General features: G+C 35.4%; 1 protein-coding gene across 9 annotated transcripts in view; it reads left to right on the top strand.

The window, feature by feature from the left end:
• LOC102957398 (phospholipid-transporting ATPase ABCA3-like) overlaps nt 1-22,618 on the top strand; it is a 182,212-nt gene that overhangs the window by 32,376 nt on the left and 127,218 nt on the right. For all 9 annotated transcript variants that reach the window (XR_006212428.1, XM_042971606.1, XM_042971605.1 and 6 more), the window contains 4 exons: nt 4,681-4,797; nt 5,378-5,495; nt 21,382-21,555; nt 22,249-22,427. Coding sequence is in view for 8 of the 9 variants with exons in the window: in XM_042971606.1 (XP_042827540.1) it covers nt 4,681-4,797; nt 5,378-5,495; nt 21,382-21,555; nt 22,249-22,427 (588 nt within the window). In the remaining variant the exon portion in view is untranslated. The remainder of the gene's footprint in view (nt 1-4,680; nt 4,798-5,377; nt 5,496-21,381; nt 21,556-22,248; nt 22,428-22,618) is intronic.

The raw sequence follows: 22,618 nt of genomic DNA, 5'->3' as shown, positions 1-22,618 counted from the left end.
TAGATGGGTCTTGTTTTTTATCCATTCTGATACCCTATGTCTTTTGGTTGGAGCATTTAATCCATTTACATTCAGTGTTATTATAGAAAAATATGGGTTTAGCGTCATTGTGATGTCCGTAGGTTTCATGCTTGTAGCGATATTTCTGGTACCTTGTCTCACAGGATCCCCCTTAGGATCTCTTGTAGGGCTGGTTTAGTGGTGACAAATTCCTTCAGTGTTTGTTTGTTTGGGAAGACCTTTATCTCTCCTTCTATTCTAAATGATAGGCTTGCTGGATAGAGGATTCTTGGCTGCATATTTTTTTCTGTTCATCACATTGAAGATCTCCTGCCATTCCTTTCTGGCCTGCCAAGTTTCAGTAGAGAGATCGGTCACGAGTCTTATAGGTCTCCCTTTATATGTTAGAGCATGTTTTTCCCTTGCTGATTTCAGAATTTTCTCTTTATCCTTGTATTTTGCCAGTTTCACTATGATATGTCGTGCAGAAGATCGATGCAAATTATGTCTGAAGGGAGTTCTCTGTGCCTCTTGGATTTCATTGCCTTTTTCCTTCCCCAGATCAGGGAAGTTCTCAGCTCTGATTTCTTCAAGTACACCTTCATCACCTTTCCCTCTCTCTTCCTCCTCTGGAATACCAATTATGCATAGATTATTTCTCGTTAGTGCATCACTTAGTTCTCTAATTTTCCCCTCACACTCCTGGATTTTGTTATCTCTCTTTTTCTCAGCTTCTTCTTTTTCCATAATTTTATCCTCTAGTTCACCTATTCTCTCCTCTGCCTCTTCTATCCAAGCTGTGGTTGTCTCCATTTTATTTTGCAGCTCATTAATAGCATTTTTGAGTTCCTCCTGGCTGTTCCTTAGTCCCTTGATCTCTGTAGCAAGAGATTCTCTGCTGTCCTTTATACTGTTTTCAAGCCCAGCGATTTATTTTATGAATATTATTCTAAATTCACTTTCTGTTATATTGTTTATATCGTTTTTGATCAGTTCGTTAGCTGTCATTATTTCCTGAAGGTTTTTTTGAGGTGAATTCTTCCATTTCGTCATTTTGGATAGTCCCTGGAGTGGTGCGGAACTGCAGGGCACTTCCCTTGTGCTGTCTTGAATAACTGGCGTTGGTGGGCAGGGCCGCAGTCAGACCTGATGTCTGCCCCCAGCCCACCGCTGGGGCCACAGTCAGACTGGTGTGTACCTTCTCCTCCCCTCTCCTAGGGGCAGGATTCACTGTGGGGTGGTGTGGCCCGTCTGGGCTACTTGCACACTGCCAGGCTTGTGGTGCTAGGGATCTGGCGTAGTAGCTGGGGTGGATCAGCAAGGTGCACAGGGGCAGGAGGGGCAGGCTCAGCTTGCTTTGTCTTTGGAGATCTGCTTCAGGAGGAGCCCTGCAGCACCGGGAGGCACTAAGGCTCACCGGAGGGATGGATCCGCAGAAGGACAGCCTTGGGTTGGGTGTCTGCATGGTGCAAGCAAGTTTCGTGATGAGAACTGGTTACCTTTGTGATTTTGGCTGGGGGATGGGCGAGGGAGATGGCGCTGGCGAGCGCCTTTGTTCCCCGCCAAGCTGAGCTCTGTCATCTGGGGCTCAACAACTCTCCCTCCTGTTGTCTTCCAGCCCTCCTGCTCTACAAGCAGATCTGTTAACTTATAACCTTCCAGATGTCAAGTCCTGCTTGCTGTCTGAACACATTCTGTCCGGCCCCTCCACTTTTGCAAGCCAGACTCGGGGCCTCTGCTTGGCTGGTGGGCTGCCCCTCCGCCCCAGCTCCCTCCCACCAGTCCTTGTAGCGGGCACCGCCTCTCTGCCCTTCCTGCCCACTTCCGTGGGCCTCTCATCTACGCTTGGCTCTGGAGAATCCGTTCTGCTAGTCTTCTGGCGATTTTCTGGGTTATTTAGGTAGGTTTGGGTGGAATCTAAGTGATCCGCATGATGCGGTGAGCCCAGCGTCCTCCTACGCCACCATCTTCCCAGAAGCTGCCAAAGTAATTTTGAAGGAGAAGACCAAAGCAGGAGACATCACAATCCCAGACTTTAGCCTCTACTACAAAGCTGTAATCATCAAGACAGCATGGTATTGGCACAAAAACAGACACATAGACCAATGGAATAGAATAGAGACTCCAGAATTGGACCCACAAAAGTATAGCCAACTCATCTTTGACAAAGCAGGAATGAATATCCAGTGGAAAAAAGACAGTCTCTTTAACAAATGGTGCTGGGAGAACTGGACAGCAACATACAGAAGAATGAAACTAGACCACTTTCTTACACCATTCACAAAAATAAACTCAAAATGGATGAAGGACCTGAATGTGAGACAGGAAACCATTAACACCCTAGAGGAGAAATCAGGAAAAAACTTCTCTGACCTCAGTCGCAGCAATTTCTTACTTGACTTGTCTACAAAGGGACTAGGTTTTCAACTTAAGAATTTTGAGGAAACACTAATATTCAAACTATTGTAGTAGAATTGAATGGGTTATCATAAAGAAAGTATGCCCATATTATCATGATCCTGTAAGAAATAAAACACTGCCAACACTCTAGAAGTCTGATTGTGTTTTCCTCAAAACATTTTCCCTAAAGTATACAGTAACCTGATTTCTAATATCATGAGTTAGTTTTGTCTGTTTTGAACTTGATATAAATGGAGTCATGCACTATATTGTGTCTGTGTGATTCTTTACAGCTAAATATGTAGCTGTAGTTCATTCATATTCATTGAGTTATAGGAGTTTTAAGATTCCATAGTATGACTATCAAAACTTACCTATTTTCCTTCTGTGTTTGGAGTTTGGGTATCGTAAGTAATTCTACTATGAATATTTTATACATTTTTTGCTGAATGTTAGATTATGCATATTTAACTTTAGTAGATAATGCCAGTGCTGTCAGCACAGAGCTCCATGTGGAGCTTGATCTCACCAACCACGAGATCATGACCTGAGCCGATATCAAGAGTCAGGTGCTTAATGGACTGAGTCACCCAGGTGCCCAAATTTTATCTAATTTTCCAATTTTTTTCCAATTTTATGAGAGTGTTTTCGCTTCAAAAATGTAGAGATCTTTCACTTTTCATTGTTTTGATTGTAGAAGTCTTTTGCATCCTTGGTTAAGGTTCTTATGTGTTTTATTCTTTTTGATGCTATTGTAAATGGAATTGTTTTCCTAATTTCCATTTCAGATTGCTCATTGATAGTATATAGAAGTTCTACTGATTTTTGTGTGTTGACTTTGTATTCTCCTACTTTGATGAGTCATTTATTAATTATGACTTTTTTTTAATGTGTGGAATCTGTGGAGTTTACATGTAAGATCATCTCATCTGCAAACAGAGTACTCCTTCCTTTCCAATTTGGATGCCATATGATACACACACACACACATACATATATATGTATGTGTGTGTGTGTGTATATATATATATATATTTATATATTTATTTGCTCTGGTTAGAACTTCTCATACTGTGTTGAATAGGAGTGAAAGCTAGTATCATTAATTTTCTCTTGATCTTAGGTGAAAGAGTATGATATTAGCTGTTATTTTTTCTATATGGCCTTTGTTATGTTGAGGAAGTTCCCATCTATTTCTAGTTGAATATTTTATCAGTCTTGAATTTCTGCATCAACTGAAATGATCACGTGTTTTCTCTTAATGTGGTGTATTATATTGGTTGATTTTCTATGTTTAACTCTCCTTGCATTCCATGAATAAATCCTACTTGGTCATGGTGTATAATCCTTTCAACATGCTGCTAAATCTGGTTTGATACTATTTTGTTGAAAAATTTTGTGTCAATATTCACAAGGGATATTGGTCTGTAGTCTTTTTGTGTGTATCTATCTGACCCCTAGACTTATAAAATGAGTTTCCTCCTCTTCAAGTGTTTGGAAGAGTTTGAGAAGGATTATTGTTTATTCTTTTTGAAATATTTGTTAGAATTCACCCGCAAAGCCTTCTGCTCCAGGGATGTACTTTGTTGGAAGTTTTTAATTAATGATCTAATCTTATTCCCCATTATTGATCTGTTCAGATTTTCTCTTTCTTCATGATTCAGTTTTGGTAGATTGTGTGTTTTTAGGAACTTGTGCCTTTTATATAGGTTATCTAATTTTTTGGCATATAGTTGTTCATAGTATGCTTTAAGTGATTGTTTTTATTTCTGTAAAATCAGAAGTAATGTCCCCAGTTTCATTTGGATTTTAGTAATATGAGTCTTCTCTCATTTTCTGGCCAATTTGACCAAAAATTTGTCCATTTGCTTTTATCTTTTGTAATTGAATTAAAATATATTTACATTACATGTTTACATTTATAAAATATATTTATATTACATTGAATTAAAATATATTATGCCCTACTAGAAGAAGGTATAATAAAAGAAAGGGGATATTAATGTAAGTAGTTTATAGTTTTGTTAAGGGTGTTTCATGCCTGAACAATATCAGGTAAATTATTGATGAGGTCACCTATGGGCTTATAAGCATCACAGAGCTCCCACACACTAGGTGAGTAATTTTAGTCAAGTCATTGATCTCCTCTATAAATTGGGCATGATAATATTTCTTATTTAACCAATTTTGATTGTGGTGGAAATTTAGATAATATTTGTGAAAGCATTTTGTATATTATATTGTTTTACATGATGTTGATTTGTGTTAATTCTCCCACAGGAGTACCTGCTCATGATAGGACTCAGTAATTGGATGCTCTGGGCTGCCTATTTCTTCACATTCCTCTCTTTGTATTCAGTTATCATCCTTTTGATGTGCATTATTTTCTTTGCCAAGGCAAGTGTCTATTTCACTGTCCAGGCTATAGCTAAACTCTGAGAGTAAAAATGGATACATATGGTGTGGTCCTGTTGGATTCAGGAAGTGAACATGTGCCTATTGGTGACTCTGCTCTGGAAATTCAAGTGCTGCTTAGTCTCTCAGCAAACTAAACTTTTTTTTTTAAGATTTAAAAAACATGTTTATTATTTTTGAGAGAGAGACAGAGAGACAGTGCATGAGCAGGGGAGGGGCAGAGAGACAGGAAGACACAGAATCTGAAGCAGGCTTTAGGCTCTGTGCTGACAGCTCAGAGCCTGATACAAGGCTCGAACTCACAAGCCGTGAGACCATGACCTGAGCCAAAGTTGGGTGCTCAACTGACTGAGCCACCCAGGCGCCCCTCCAGCAAACTAAACTTTAAGTCTAAGTGTGTGGACCTTCTGTAGTTAATGAATTGTTTACTCATCTCCCTGAGGCTTGTCATTAGTTTCACTAGGACTTTTAAAATATTTAAAGATGTTTCATTTCTCTTCTATTGTTTTGCTGTGACACCATTTAGAGTATGACTCAACTGGTTTCCTGATTGTTTTGCTAGATAGAACCTGTGCCAGTTATCCAATACAGTGACCCATCTCTTGTCTTCGTCTTTTTGCTATGTTTTGCCATCGCCACAATGTTCTTCAGCTTTATGGTTAGCACATTCTTCAATAAAGGTAAGTCAAAAACTCCTGGGAAAAATTGTCAGTGACTCAGTGGGGATTATATTTGGAAGCTCCTGTGACTTTCATTTGCCATCTCATCTGCAGCCTCTGTTTACATTCTAGCTAAAAAGACAAGTATTATATGTACATGAAATGATTCCAAAAGAAATGAAAGGAGTAGTGAAAATATAGTATAGTATACCTGTGAAAAAGGGTAAGAACCAAAATAAGATAATATTTGAGGATTCTTTTTAACCTTTACCTGTGGCTTCACATGTGGTATCTGTTTAACCATCCAGCAAGAATGGTAATGATTGAGATGGCTTCTGTATATTCTACTAGAGGGAATAAAGTCTGTCAGTATGCGATGATGATCCTGGGGTATGTGAAGAGGAATAAAACAACAAAATTGCTTTCCTGAAATAAAGGGTCTGTGTACTTCATTAATAGATTTTTATTGTGTGTTTGATGTGAATTTGAAATATAGTGTCCCATAGAGCTGACATTGACCTTGGAGACATGCATATCATATGCACAAAAAAAGATTTGACAGGACATGCAGAGAGCAATGAAAATTAATGGATCATAGTATACACACGAAAAAAGAATTAAAATCCTCCAAATTCATATTAAGATTGAGATAAACCAAAGAATGCTTCCTGTAGAGATTAGTTTTTAAACACTTTTGAAAGACTAGAAGATTGGAATAGGAAGTCAAGTCAATGGATGCAAGCATCATTCATATCTTTGTGCTGGCACGGTATCTCATATACAAAGGCAAGTGATAATTGTTTCCTTCCTTTTTGAGGGCTCACATACCAATAGCAGTCATGACCAATAATTCTATTTCATTTTATTTTTATTTTTCTCAGTACATTATCATGAGTCTTGTTAGTTAATGGCTCCTCACAAGGCACATGATTGTATGTATGACCGTAAACAGCCAAAATTAAAAAACAAAACCAGCCAACCCGGAGGTAAAGAAAAGTGGTGTGTCAACATAAGGCACAATGTGATATACCAAAGAGAAAAAAGAGATAGTTAGAAAACAAATACTGTTGTTTTCTGTTTCTGGAATTATGGCAGACTAGATATTTAGAACGTTTTTGTACGTGTCTTTTGGTATATATGTATAAGACTTTCCCTGTGGTATATAGTTAGGAAAGGAATTGCTAGGTCATAGCAAGGTTTGTAAATGTCCAGCATGACTACCCATGTCCAACATTTCCAAAGTGGTTGTGTGCCTTTACAGCCCCACTAAAGGAAGATGAGAATTCCTATTGCTCATATCCTTGCCAGAATTTACTGTTCAAACTTTAATTTGTGCCACACTAGAGATATGAAATACTATCTCATGGCAGTTCAAACCTTCATTTTCCCACTTACTGATGAAGCTGAGTGTTATTAATATGAGTCATGTGTTTCCTTTTCTATAAAATCTGTTTGTGCATGCTTGTCTATTACGATTATTGATTTTCAGGAGTTATTTATATATTCCTACTACCGACCTTTTGTTAGTTGCAAATGTGTTGCAAAACTTGTCCCAGTTTGGAACTTTTAGCTTTTTGTTAATGTTATCTTTTAATAGCAATTTTAATGTAACCAATCGTTTCCTTTACCAATCTCATCCTTCATAATTTGTGATACTAAATATTTCAGTGAAAAAAAATTTTCTAAGGCACAGAGTTATCTTCCTGTGTTCTATATAGGAATTGATACTTTTGTGTGTGGTATGATGTGGTGAATTGATTTTTCCCTCAAGTGCATAAGCAGTTGTCTGGCAACATGTGATAAATAGTTCACCCTTTCCTCACTGCTCTGCAGTACCTATTCTGTTATATGTCAAGATCCCCCTCATGTGTGCATTTGTATGGAGGTGGTCCTTTCACTGATACGTTATGTTTGAAGCATATTCACAGCATTTTAGTCAATATGGCTTCATAATAAATCTTATCACCTGGTAGGGAAAGAGGTCCAGTCCATTCTTTTTCTTCAAGTATGTCTTTGACTATTCCTGGCCCTTTGCTACTCTGTATACGTCTTAGAATAAGTAGGTTATATTCCATAAAAAAATATTGTTTGCATTATCAATCAAAGTATATTAAATCTATAGGTCATTTTGGGGAGAATTAACATCTTTATAATTTTGAATCATCCTCTTCAAGAACATGACATATATTTCCTTTTGATTAGGTCTTTTAAAATTCTTTTTTCTAGCTTTATATTTTTGTTATAAAAATTTAATAACTGTCTTCCTGAGTGTTTTTATTCTTTATTATTAAAAATGAAATATTATCAAAGTTATATTTTCACCTGCTTGTGATAATATTTAAATGTTGCCTTTCCTTACAATTTATTAAACTCTCAAATTATTTCTAAGAACTGTACATTCCTTTGGATTTTCTATATGCACATTCCTATAACGTGAAAATAAGGTGGGTTTTTTTTCCCTCAGTCATTTTGTCTTATTTTCTTTCACCTCTTACTGCACAGGCTAGATCCTCTAATATATAATAAAAGGAATTAATGTAGATATCTTTGTCTTGTTCCTAAAATTAAATGGAAGTGGGGTTTTGTTGTTTGTTGTTTGTTTTATTTTAGAAAGAGCGTCCATGAATGGGGGAGAGTGACCAAGGGAGAGGGAGAGACAGAATTCCAGGCAGGGTCCATGCTCAGTGTGGAGCCTGCCATGGGGCTCAATTCCACAACCCTGGAATCATGACCTGAGCTGAAATATAGAGTCAGATGCTCAACCGACTGAGCAACCCAGGTGTCGCAAATGGAAATGTTTTTTATTAGTAGTAAATACATACAACATAAAAATTACCATTTTAGCTATATTAAATAAGTATACAGTGTGGTAGCATAAAGTATATTCCTAATATACCATCACTATTATTTAATTTCAAAACATTTTCATCACCTGAAATGGAAACCACATATCTGTTAAGCAGTACTCCCATCCCACCATCCCCTCAGCCCCTGGCAACCACTAATCTGCTTTCTGTTTTTATGGATTTGCCTATCTGGATATCTCATATAAATGTAATGATACAAATATGTGACATTTTGTGTCTGAATTTTTTTACTTAGCTTAATGTTTTCAAGATTCATCTCTTGTGTAGCATTTATCAGTACTTCACTCCTTGTTATGACTGAGTAATATTACATTGAATTGATGTACAACATATTGCTCATCTAGTCATCCACTCATGGGCATTTGGATTGATTCCTCCTTTGACTCTTGTGAGCCAAAGTGCTTCAATGAACATGTGGGTACAAATTATTGTTTGTGCATGTGCTTTCAATTATTTTGAATATAAACCTCAGAGTAGAATTGTTTGGTCATATGGTAATTTAATTCTCAACTTTTTTGAGGAACCATTAAACTGTTTTCCATAGTTGTTGCAACATTTTACATTTCTACCAAGAATAAAGGAAGGTAACAATTTCTCCACATCCTTGCCACTCCTTGATACATTCCATTTTTTATTATAACCATCCAAATGAGTGTAAAGTGATACCTCATTGTGATTTTGATTTTCACTTCCCTAAACGGTAATGGTGTTGGGCATCTTTTCATGTGCTTGCTAGTCATTTGTATATCTTCTTTGGAGGACTGTGTGTTCAAGTCCTTTGACTATCTTTTAATTGGATTGCTTGTATTTTGATTGGTGTGTTGTGAGAGTTCTCTATATATTCTGGATACTAAGCCCTTTCAGGTACATGATCCTCAAAATACCTTTTGACTCTCTTAATAATATCCTCTGGTGCACAGAAATTCTTAATTTTCATGAAATCCACTTTACCTATTTTTCTCTTGTGTGTGTCAAAGAACCCATTTGCTAAACCTAGGGTCATAAAGATTTACCTGTACATTTTCTTCTGAGAATTTCATAGTTTTAGCTGTTATATTAATGTCTCTTATCCACTTTTAGTGTTTATATATGGTATGAAATCCGGGTCGAAGTTCATACCTTTTGCATTTAGATTATCTGTTTGTCAAAGGACCATTTATTGAAGGGACTGTTCTTTCCCTTATTGATGCTCTTGTCACCATTGTCAAGAATCATGTGTATATATGACATATGACATAAGTCCTTTATTTCCATATTCTCAGATGTATTCCACTGGGTTTATATCTATCCTTAGATCAGTAACACACTTTTGAGATTACTATGGTTTTGTAGTAAGTGTTGAAAATGGGAAATGTGAGCCTTCAGTTTTGTTTTTGTTTTTGTTTTTGCCTGTTTAGGGTTCTGTGCAATTCAACATGAGTTTTAGGTTTGGCTTTTCTATTTCTGCAAAAAAAAAAGGCAAATGGGATTTTTTTAAAGGATCACAATGAATCTGTAAATCACTTTGGGGAGTATTTTTATCTTAACTATATTGCCTTGTAATTCATGAAGACATTTCTTTCCATGTATTTAGGTAGTCTTTAATTTCACTGAGGAATATTTTATTGTTTTCAGTGTACACTTCTGCAACCCCTTGGTTTAATTTATTCCTATTTTATTTTTCTCTGCTATTACAAATGGAATTCCTTTTTAATTTTATTTTCAGACTGTTCATTGATAGTGTCTAAAAATTCAGGTGAGGGGTGCCTGGGTGGCTTAGTCAGTTACACATCTGACTTTGGCTTAGGTTATGATCTCACTGCTCCTGAGTTTGAGACCTGTGTCGAGCTCTGTGCTGACAGCTCAGAGCCTGGAGCCTGCTTCAGATTCTGTCTCTCCCCTGCTTGCATTCTCTCTCTCTCTCTCTCTCTCTCTCTCTCTCTCAAATATAAGACATTAAAAAATTTTTTTAATTCAGCTGATTTTTGTGTATTGAACTTGTACCCTCCATTGTTACTGAATATGTTCATTAGTTTTAATAGATTTTTTTTTGTAGATTCTTTAGGGCTTTCTGCATATAAGATCATGTCATCTGCAAATAGAAAAAATAGAAATAAGCTTACTTCTTCCCCTCCAATTTGGATGTCTTTAATTTTTTTTCTTGCCTAATTGCTGTGGCTAGGACTTCTAGTGTTATGTGAATAGAAATGGTGAAAACACTCATATGTGGAATTTAAGAAACAAAACAGATGAACATATGGGAAGGCAGGGAGAGAATAAAGGGGAAAAAACCACAAGAGACTCTTAATGATAGAGAACAAACTGAAGGTTGATGGGAGGGATGTGGGTGGGCAATGGGCTAGATGGGTGATGGGTATTAAGGAGGGCACTTGTTCTGATGAGCACTGGGTGTTGTATGTAAGTGATGAATCACTAGATTCTACCCCTGAAACCAATATTACACTGTATCCTAGCTAATTAAAATTTAAATTGAAAAACAAAAACGAAAAAAGAAAGATACGGTGAAAACAGAAACTCTTACCTTCTTCCTAGTCTTGAGGGAAAAATTTCATTCTTAAACCATTAAGTGTGATCTTAGCTGTGGATTTTTCATAATCTCGTTTATCATGTTGAAGTTTCCTTCTTTTCCTAATTTTTGAGTTTTTTTTCATGAAATGATGTTGAGTTTTGTCAAACCTGTTATCTGCACAAATTAAGATGATTATATGGGTTTTTTCCTCCTTTCTATTAATGTAGTGTGTTTCCATAGACTGATTTTTCTCTGTTGAACTATCTTTGCATTCCTGGGACAAATCCTACTTAGTCATGGTGTAGAATCCTTTTAATTTGCTGCTGTACATTTAGCAAAGTACAACATCCATTCATAGTAAAAACCCTCAACGAAGTAGGTCTGGAGGGAACATACCTCGACATAATAGGCCTTAGATGAAAAACACACAACATCATACTCACTGGGGGGAAATTGAAAGCTTTCCCCTTTAAGATCAGGAAAAAGACAAGGATGTCCAATCTCTGCACTTATATTCAACATTGTACTGGAAGTCCTAGCCATAGTAATCAGACAATAAAAAGAAATAGAATGCAACTATATTGGTAATGAAGAAGGAAAACTTCCACTCTTTCCAGATGACATGGTACTATATTTGGAAAACCATAAGGACTCCACCAAACTACTATAACTGATAAATGAATTCAGTAAAGTCTCAGGATATAAAATCAATGTACAGAAATCTATTGCATTTATATACACTAATAATAAAGCAGCAGAAAGAGAAATTAAGAAAATAATCCCATTTGCAATTGCACCAAAAATAAAATACCTAGGAATGAACTTAACCACAGAGGTGAAGGACCTGTATCCTGAAAACTATAAAACATTGATGAAAAAAATTGAACATGATACAAAGAAATGGAAAAACATTCCATGTTCATGGATTGGAAGAACAAATATTGTTAAAATATTTATACTACCCAAAGCAATCTACAGATTTAATGCAATTCCAGTCAATATACCAACAGCATTTTTCACAGAACTAGAACAAACAATCCTAAAATTTGTATGGAAACATAACAGACTATGATTAGCCAAAGCAGTCTTGTAAAAGAAAAGCAAAACTGGAGGTATCACAGTTCCAGACTTGAAGTATATTACAAAACTGTAATAAAACAATATGGTACTAGCACAAAAATAGACACATAGATCCATAGAACAGAATAGAAAACTCAGAAATAAACCCACCATTATATGGTAAGTTAATATTTGACAAAGGAGGAAAGAATATCTGATGGGAAAAAGACAGTATCTTCCAACAAATGGTGCTGGGAAAACTGGACGGCTACATGCAAAAGAAACTGTACCACTTTCTTATACTACACAAAAATAAACTCAAAATGGATTAAATACCTAAATGTGAGACCTGGAACCATAAAAATCCTAGAGGAGTGCATGAGCAATAATTTCTTGGACATTGACCATAGCAACATTTTTCTAGATATGTCTGTTGAGGCAAGGGAAATAAAAGCAAAGATATTTAACTACTGGGACTACATCAAAATAAAAAGCTTCTGCACAGAAAAGGAAACAATCAACAGAACTAAAAGGCACCCCCCAGAATGGGAGAAGATATTTGCATATGACATATCTGTTAAAGGGTTAGTATCCCAAATATATAAAGAACTTATAAAACTCAACACCCCAAAAACTAATGATTCAATTAAAAATGGGCAGAAGACATGAATAGACATGTTTACAAAGAGGACATCCAGATGGCCAACAGACACATGAAAATATGGTCATCATCATTGATCATCAGGGAAATACAAATCAAAACTACAATGAGATGTCATACCTGTCAGAATGGCTAAAGTCAAAAACACAAAGAATAACAAGTGTTGATAAGGATGTGGAGAATCCTCATGTACTATTGGTAAGAATGAAAACTGGTGGAGTTACTGTGGGAAATGGTATGGAGGTTCCTCAAAAAATTAAAAATGGAACTACCATAAGATCCAGTAATTCCATTACTAAGTATTTACCCAAAAAATACAAAAACATGAATTCACGGGGACACATGCACCCCTGTGTTCATTGTAGCATTATTTACAATAGCTAAATTATGAAGTCAGCCCAAGTGTCCTTCAATAGATGAATGGATAAAGATGTGGCATATATATACAATGGAATATAATTTGGCCATGAAAAAGAATTTGGCCACTTGCAACAACATGGATGGAGCTAGAGAGTATTTTGCTAAGCAAAATAAGTCAGTCAGAGAAAGACAAATACCATATGATTTCACTCGTGTGGAATTTAGGAAATAAAACAAAGTACAAAAAACGAGGGAGGGGGGAAGGAAGAGAGAGAGAGAGAGAGAGAGAGAGAGAGAGAGAGAGAGAGAAAGAAACAAACAGACTCTTAACTATAGAGAACTAACTGATGGTCACCAGAGGGGAGGTGCACTGAGTAATGTATAAAATTGTTGAATCAATGCATTGTAAACCTGAAACTAATGTAACCCTGTCTGTTAACCATACTGGAATTAAAATATATACCTTAAGAAATGTTGCTGTATTCAGTTTACTAGATTTTGTTGATGACTTTTGCATCTGTTATTCACATTTTATTTTCTTGTGATGTCTCTCTCTGACTTTGTTACTGGGGTTATGCTTTCCTCACAGAGTGAGTTATGAAGCATTCCTTTCTCTATTTATTTTGGTAAGTTTGAGGGGGATTGGTGTTAATTATTCTCTAAGTTTTCATATAATTCACCAGTGAAGCCATTTGGTACTTTGTTTTTTCAATTGGAAAGTTTTTGATAGTAATTTAATATCTTTGCTTGTTATAGGTCTATTCAGATTTTCTATATCTTCTTGAGTCAGTATTGGCAGGATCTGCATTTCAAAGATTTTGCCCATTGCATCAAGGTTGTGTAGTTTGTTGCTATGCAGTTATTATTAATATTTCTTATTTGTATTACTTTCAAGTTGGTGTGAAAGTGCACATCTTTCTGATTTTAGTAATTCTCTTTTTTAGGAGGTATATGTAAAAGTTTATTAATTTTGTTGACCTTTTCAAAGAAAAAAACTTCTGTTTTTCTTAATTGGCTCATTGTTTTCCTATTCTCTATTTTATTTGTCTCTACTTTAATCATTACTATTTCCTTTTTTCTGCTAGCTTAGGTTTAGCTTGTTCTTCTTTCTCCTTTTCCTTAAGGTGGAAAGTTAGGTTATGCTTTGAGATATTTCTTCTTTTTTAATGTAGGTCTTTACAGCTATAAATTTTCCACAGCACTGCTTTCGTTGTATCTCCTATGTTTTGGTATGTTGTATTTTTGTTTCATTTGTCCTTAAATATTTTCTAATTTTCCTTGAATTTCTTCTTTGACACATTGGTTGTTTAAGAGATTTTTTTCTATAATTTTCACACATTTTTTGGTTTAATTTGTACACATTTGTAACTTTCCACCTGATTTCTTGCTTCATTCCATTGCAGTCCTAAAATATCGTTTGTGTGATTTAAACCTTTTTAAAAGATTTATTGAGACTTGTTTTGTGGTCTAACATATAGTCTTTCCTAGAGAATGTTCCATGTGCACTTAAGAATATATATTCTGGGGTGCTTGGGTGACTCAGCCTATTAAGCATCTGACTTGATTTTTGCTCAGGTCATGATCTCATGGTTCATGAGATCGAGCACCCTATGGGACTCTGCACTGACAGCATGGAGCCTGCTTGGGATTCTCTCTCTCTCTCTCTCTCTCTCTCTCTCTCTGCCCCTCCCCCACTCACACACTTGCTCTGTCTCAAAATAAATAAACATTCTTTAAAAATGAATAATATATATTCTGCTCTTTTTGGATGGAGTATTATGTATGTCTTTTAGGTAAAGTTAGTTTACTGTGTTGTTTAAGTCCTCTCTTGATCATCTGTCTAGTTGTTCTCTCCATCATTGAAAGCTGGGTATTGAAGTTGTTAAGTATTATTAGAGAGCTTTCTATTTCTCCCTTCAGTTGTCTTTTTTTGGTTCTTGGAATTCTCTTGTTAGATGAATATATGTTTTTAATTATTACATCTTTTTGATTGATTGACACTTCCATAAGTGTATGATATCCCTGATTGTGTCTTGTAACAATTTTTTACTTAAAGCCTATTTTATCCTATATTAGTTGAGTTACTCTAGCCCTCTTTTGGTTACTATTTACATGAAATATCTTATTCCATTCTTTCCCTTTAACAAAATTGTATCTTTGGATCTTAAAATTTTTTTTATGTTTTATTTATTTTTGAGAGAGAGAGAGAGACAGACAGAGACAGAGCATGACCCGAAAAGGGGCAGAGAGACAAGGAGACACAGAATCTGAAGCAGGCTCTAGGCTCTGAGCTGTCAGCACAGAGTCCAAGGTGGGGCTTGAACTCGGGAACTGTGAGATCATGACCTGAGCCGGAAGTCGGACACTTAACGACTGAGCCACCCAGGCACCCCTAGATCATTTTTAAAAAATCTCTTCTATTACCTTCACCTTTTAATTGGAGTTTAATCCATTTATATTGAAAATAATTACTGATAATGGAGGACTTATATCTTCCATTTTGGTATTTGTATTTTATATATCATACCTTTTTTGTTCCTTATATCCTCCATTTTGATTCCCTTATCATTTTTTTGTATGTATTTTCTAGTTATTTTCTTAAGGGATAATTTGGAGAGTACAATGAACACTTTAAACAACTTAATTATAATTAATACTAATTTAGCTTTAATAGTATTAAAAGCTCTGCTCCTGTCAGTCTTCATCTACCTTTTATGTTGGTATTTCCACAAACTGCGTCTTTATATTTATATACCTATTAACACATCTTTACAGTTATTTACATGAATTTATTTAAGTCATATAGGAAAAAAAAGAGGTGTTATAAATCAGAAAATACCATAATTCTGATTTTCATATTTATCGATGCAGTTACCTTCACTGGAGTTTTCTATTTCTTTATATGGCTTTGAGTGACTATCCAGTATCCTTTCATTCAGATTGTTCATCCTTGTATGGCACATGTACAAGCAACAAACTCCATCAATTTTTGTTGATTTGGAAATTTCTTTTTTTTTTTAATGTTTATTAATTTTTTTGAGAGACAGAGCATGAGTGGGGAGGAGCAGAGAGAGGGAGACACAGAAACCAAAGCAGGCTCCAGGGTATGAGCTATCAGCACGGAGCCTAATGCGGGGCTCAAACCCACAAACCATAAGATCATAACCTGAGCCTAAGACAGAAGCTTAACCGACTAGCCACTCAGGTGCCCTGATTTGGAAATTTCTTAATGTCTACTCCATTCTTGAATGATAGTTTTGGTGTGTGCAGAATTCTTGCTTAACAGTTTAGTTTATTTTTACTTTTAATGCTTTAAAAATGTCACTCTACCTCCTTCTGGCCTGCAGCTTTCTGGCAAATTGGTTTTTAATCTGGTACATTATGAAACAGTTCTCTCTTGCTGCTTTCAAAATTCTTTTTTTTTTTTTGTCTTTGACTTTCCTCATTTTTGTTTCAATGTGTCTTAGTGCTGATTCCTTTGATTTTATTCCACTTGGAGTTTGTGTAGCTTCTTGGATTTGTACATTTATGTCTTTCATCAAATTTGGGAATTTTTCAGCCATTATTCCTTCATATAATTTCTCTGACCCTTTCTCTCCCTCTTTAATTTCTATGACTCCACAATTATGCACTTACTGGTACCCTTCATGGTGTCCCACAGGTCTCTTAGGCTCAATTAATCTTTCCTTATTCTTTTTCTGCTCTTCAGATCTCATAATATCAGTTGTCTTATCTTCAGTTTGCTGATTTTTTTCTTCTGCCTACTCACATATACTGTTGAACCCCTCTAATCAAATTTTCATTTCAGTTTTCTGTTTAAGCCCCCAAATTTCTGTTTCATGTCTTTTTATAATTCAAATCTCTTTATTGATATTTTCTGGTTCATGAAATATGATTCTTGTTATTTCCTTTAGCTCTTTGTTAATAGTCTCCTTTAGATATCTGTGCATATTTAGAGCACTCTATTTAAAGTCTTTGATTAATAATGTAATGTGGTAATTCTAGAAATGTCTCCCCCAACTTCATGGTTTATTGTTGGTTGTGTGGATTGTAGTTATTAACTTAGTAAGTTTTCTAAACTATTTTTACAAAGACTGTATTATTTTGATGTGTAATCACTGAAGTCTGTGCTCTGTTGGTTTAGTAATCAGCCAGCGATTTGACAGATTTCCTTAACTAGAGCAAAAAAAAAAAAGTATACTCTCTGATTGGCTCTCTGTTGGGCACTCTTTCAATGTTTAGCATTAGTCTTCACTTCTCACTTTTACAGAGCCTAAAGGTCAGCTCAAGGTTAAAGAGTAGGGTCTTCTCAGGTCAGTTTTGAACATTGTCCAACCCTGAGCATGTGAGTGGCCTTCTAGATTCTACACTATATGTGGAAGTTTTTTAATGCCCTTATTCTTCCTTGTGTTTCTTCTTCACACCTTTTTTTCCCCAGGCTTTTTGTTGTGTCTGCTACTTTTCTCATTGTTATCCTTTGCAGCAGTCAACTGTGGGAAGTGTGTTTGCCTTTAAATGCTTTCAACAAACACTGATTGGGAGGCTGACGCTGCTCTGAGAAAGTTCAGAGGGGTGTGAAACAATGTGAAGTCCTTGAGCCACTTCCTCCGGAATCCCTCAAGGAGCCATCAGGCAGATCAGAAGAGTCAAGCACAGTTCTTTAAGAGTCAAGTCTGTATTGCACCCTCTGATAACAGCAAGCCATATCAGGAAGGTAGACACCATCCCCATGGTTGGCACTGAGCTGGGGAGTCAGTGATGGTAGGCAGTTAAGAAAAAAACACCATAATGTTGTTTTACTGAAAGTTGTCAGCTTTTTTTCTTTATTTAAGCATTTCCCTGGTGCTTATAAGTGTTAAAAATAACATTCCAGACCTCCAAAAAATCAGCTGATTCTGACAGCTTGAACCAATCAAGCTTATATTTGTCAGTTTACTCATTGTTTAGTAGAATACAGTTTTGGAGTTCTCTGCCTAAAAGAAACATTTTAACAGTTTACCATTTGATATGTGACATTGTGATTTATAATATATATATATATATATATATATATATATATATATATATATATATATATATTTGGTCTTGGTCCCCTTTTCTGGCACATAGATTTTAAAATCTTTGAAATTTTTGAAGTGTTGAGGACAGCAGAGATGTCTTTTGTTACGTATTGAGGTGGCTTTTGGAAAGCACCTAAGGATGGGGGATGGTTGCCGCAGGAGCCAACCATGTGATTAGAAGATTGCAACTCTCAGTCTCACTCCCTTGACCTCCAGCATCCAGGAGAAGGCCTGGAGGTTGAATCAGTCATCCATTGATAACTGATGATTTAATCAATTGTGCCTATTTAATGTATGAAGCCTCCATAAAAATCCAAAAGGATGGATCAGGATTGCTTCCAGTTTGGTGAACATCTGAATATTTGGGGAGAGTGGTGGAATGGGAGAGGACAAGGAAGCACCATGCCTTTGTGCTATACCTTATCTTATGCATCTTTCCATCTGGCAGTTCCTGTGTTGTATTGTTTTGAAATAAACTAATGGTCTGGTAAGATGTTTCTCTGAGTTGTGTGAGCTGCTCTAGCAGATTAATTGAGCCTAAGGAAGTGGTCCTTGGAGCCTCTGATCTATAATCAGTCAGCAGAAGCAAATGTAATAATCTGGGCTTGTGACTGGCATCTGAAGTCAGGGTAGGGGGAATGGCCCTGTAGGACTGAATCCTTAAACTATGGAATCTGATGCTGTCTTGGGATAAATAGTATCAAAATTGAGTGACACCCAGCTAATGTCTTGGAGACTTGCTTGGTGGTATGGGGAACCCCCCCCCCACACACACACACACACATCCACTTTAACATTGGGGTCCACAGCAAGTTTTTAGGGTATAAGGTGACTGGAAGCTTTTAAAGTATATAGATATATAATTATCAGGTTAAAAAGATTCTGTTCATTTACTGTTTAAGAATTTTATCTGAGCTAAGGATATTGAGTTTTATTTAACATTTTAATTTGCATTTATTTAGATGGTAAAAATATATTTCTTCTTAATGTGCATTATATAAGCTGATTTTTAAATGCTATACCAATCTCATATTCTTTTTTTTCAATATATGAAATTTATTGTCAAATTGGTTTCCATACAACACCCAGTGCTCATCCCAAAAGGTGCCCTCCTCAATACCCATACCAATCTCATATTCTTAGAATAAATTTGTCAAGATATGTTTTCCTTTGTATACAGGCTGGATTCATTTTGCTAATATTTAGTTTAAGATTTTTACCTATATGTTCAGTAGTGAAATTGCTCTATAATTTCCTTTTTTGTACTGCCTTTGTTTGATTTTGATATCAAGTTATGGTAGTTTTATAAAAGTACTTAGGAAGGATATCCTCTTTTTCTGTATTTCTATCTCTCTGGAAATTTCAGTGCAGTGTCCTAATCATTTCCTCTTTGAATATCTGCTAGAAGTTGCTGAAAAAGCACTGAGAAGGATTTTAATTATTGATTCAATTTCTTTAATGACTGTAGGACATTCAGGTTTTCTAGTTCTTTCAATTTTGGTAAGTTCTGTTTTCTTTAATTTATGCTTTTAGTTTTGAAATTTATTGGTGCAGTATCATTAATTTAATATGTGTTTCTTCTGTTTTTAATGTCTGTAAGTATCTGTCATGATATATCCTTTTTTACTCTTTGTACTGGTAATTTGTGCCTTCTGTCTTTTTTCTTGATCAGTTTCATAACAGGTTTGTTAGCATTATTAGTCTCTACAGAGATTCAGCTTTTGGCTTTGTTGGTTGTCTTACCTATAGTTTCGTTCTAATTTCTGCTTTTATCTTTACCCTTACGTTCCATAAACTTTGTGTTTATTGCCATTTTTTAAAGCTTTTGGTAGTGAATATTTGTCTTATTTCTTTCAATAAATGAATTTAAGGCTAGTCATTTCCCTCTTAGTACTGGTTTGCATGACACAAATTTTGATAAGTAAGCTTGTTTTGGTTGTTACTTTATTTTTTTAATATTTTTTTAGTGTTTATTTTTTTGAGAGAGAGAAAATGAGCAGGGGAGAGGCAGGGAGAGGGAGACACAGAATCCCAAGCAGGCTCCAGGCTCTGAGCTGTCACCACAGAGCCTGATATGGAACTTGAACTCACAAGATTATGACCTGAGCTGCAGTCGGAGGCTTAACCAACTGAGCCACCCAGGCACCCCTGAGCTATTACTTTAAAATGTTTTATAATTTTCCTTGTAATTTCCTTCTTTAATTGAGAATTATTCAAAGATGTGTGTCTTAATTTCTCAACATACTGGATTTTTTAGTCATCTTCTGGTTATTGATTCCCAATTTAATTTAAATCCTTTAAAATTTGTTAAGATTTATTTTATGACCTAGTTAATGTCTAGTTTTTTTTAATTAATATTCCAAGTCTGTTTGAAAAAATATATATGATCAGGTTGTTTGGGGTAGTTGACATGTATTTTCATTTAGGCCAAGTTTGTTAATCTGGAGAAAGATGGTTAACATTTCTACTATGGTTGTAAATTTGCATATTTATTCTAGAATCTGTTACTTTTTGCTGTATATACTTTGATTCTTTTTTATCAGGTGCATCTGATATATTGCCTTTATTATCCCTTATTTGTGCCCTCTCATTCTCTTTATAATTTTAATTTTAGAAAATAACAGACATGTACATAAGATGTACATGTACATAAGATGTACATGTACATAAGACATGTACATAAAGATGAGTACATAAAACATAATTGTTCTAGTTGCTGAATATGGTATGTGGAGTGAGGTAAAGAAGAAAAGCAAGAATCATTCCTAATAGTGGGATAATATGTTGTATTTCATAATATCCAATTTTTATTTAGATGCTAAATTTTGCTTCCCAATGACGTTAATTGGTTTCTTAACAGGGATTTTCTTTTTGGTGTTTTATCAGAGTCACATTTTTGGAACTCTTCGTATTCTAAACCATATCTGGCTTTTTAAGACCAACTTTGTATTTCTCTTTATTCAAGTATACTTCTTTTCCCCCAGTATTATGACATAGACTGAATCTCATAGAGTCTGGAAATAGAATCTAGATATTTTCTGATACCATAATAACAGTATTTACATTTATAATTTTTTTATGCTGAGTGATAATAAATATGTAAAATTTCTATTAAGAGCTATAATATTTATAGTTACTACATATAGAATGGCAAATTCCAGAAAAATAAGTTACTAAAATGTTTAATTTCAGACTTTTATTCATTCAAAAAATACTTTTGAGCACTTAGGAAGTGCCAAGTATTATATAATGTGCTGAGGAAGCAATGGTGAACAAAACAAATTTTTATTCTCAATGTGCTTATTTTATTACATACATCCTACAAAATATTTGTAGTTGAGGCTTTTGCATATTGCTTAAATTGACCTCATAATTTCCTTTTTATTTCCAGTACATTTTGCTGTTTCTGTTGGAGGTTTCATTTATCTCGTTACCTACTTTCCAGTTGTTACTGTCTCTATAAACTTTGCAGAAATGACATTCACCCAGAAGCTGGCTTCCTGTCTCAGCTCAAATATCGCAATGGGGCTGGGAACTAAATTCCTAGTCAAGGCAGAAATGGAGAGTGAGTATTTACCTTGTAAATTTGGCCATATTCTCATAAGATATTCACAGTTTTAAAGTTGATTAATATTGTTAAACTGTCCTTCAAAAAATGATATTACTTCATACCACCACCTGTAGCACATGAGTTCCTCCACATTCTCTGCATAAATTTATTCATTTACTCCATTTGGAGTTCCTCGCTGCTCTTTGATGCTAGGAGAGGAAGCAGCACAGGTCTGCTTTTAGCACCTTTCAGTCTTCCTTTTTTCATCAGTGCAATGTCTATGCAAAAATTCTTCTAGTCTTCTCTTCTGTAGATAGCATTTATTTCTGCTTTTCAATGATTATGTTTTCCAAAATTATATTTTTCAGTGAACATTTAGCATGAGGAGGGATTGAGAGAAAGGAGTCAGTGTCTTAACCCATAGGGGCTTCCTTATTTTTCTTAAAACTTATATTCCTGAGTTTTTAGTATATGTATTTTGTTTTGGTTTCACTCATAACTGATTGTTTCTGGCACATTAGAAAACATCTTAAATGATTACTTTCTCAAATGTCCTAAATTCTAGTGGTATTAGAAAGTAACTGACTATAGTAGGAATTTCTAGAAAATATTAACACCTTTTCTCTTCACTCTTTAATTGTGATGCAGATGGATAACTGTTTTAGTGTCGGTTGGCACCTAAATTAAATGTCAACTGTTGTCTCTTAGAAATTGGAATTAAATGGAGCAACATCTTCTCACCACCCAAAATGGAGAACTTTGGCTTTGCCCACATACTGGGAATGTTTTTATTTGATGCTTTCTTATATGGCCTTGTGGCCTGGTATATAGAAGCTGTCTTTCCAGGGGAGTATGGTGTGCCCAAGCCATGGAACTTTTTCTTGCTGGTGAGTTCTAATGCTTGTGTTACTGAGAAAGGCCACAGTCCTTATGAATATGTATTGTAATTTCTGTAAAAGCTACCATGAGTTAATTTTGCGCTGTCTATACTTGAACCAATAGATCAGGTGAAAGAATCATTCTACTTACTCCAGCCATTCACTGGCCTTTTCCTATTACACTTTAAAGCATCCAGTAT

This window comes from Panthera tigris, chromosome E3, assembly GCF_018350195.1.
Source record: "Panthera tigris isolate Pti1 chromosome E3, P.tigris_Pti1_mat1.1, whole genome shotgun sequence".
NCBI lineage: Eukaryota > Metazoa > Chordata > Mammalia > Carnivora > Felidae > Panthera > Panthera tigris.
Note: the sequence above shows the minus strand (reverse complement) of the source record. Positions and strands in the feature narration are given on the sequence as shown.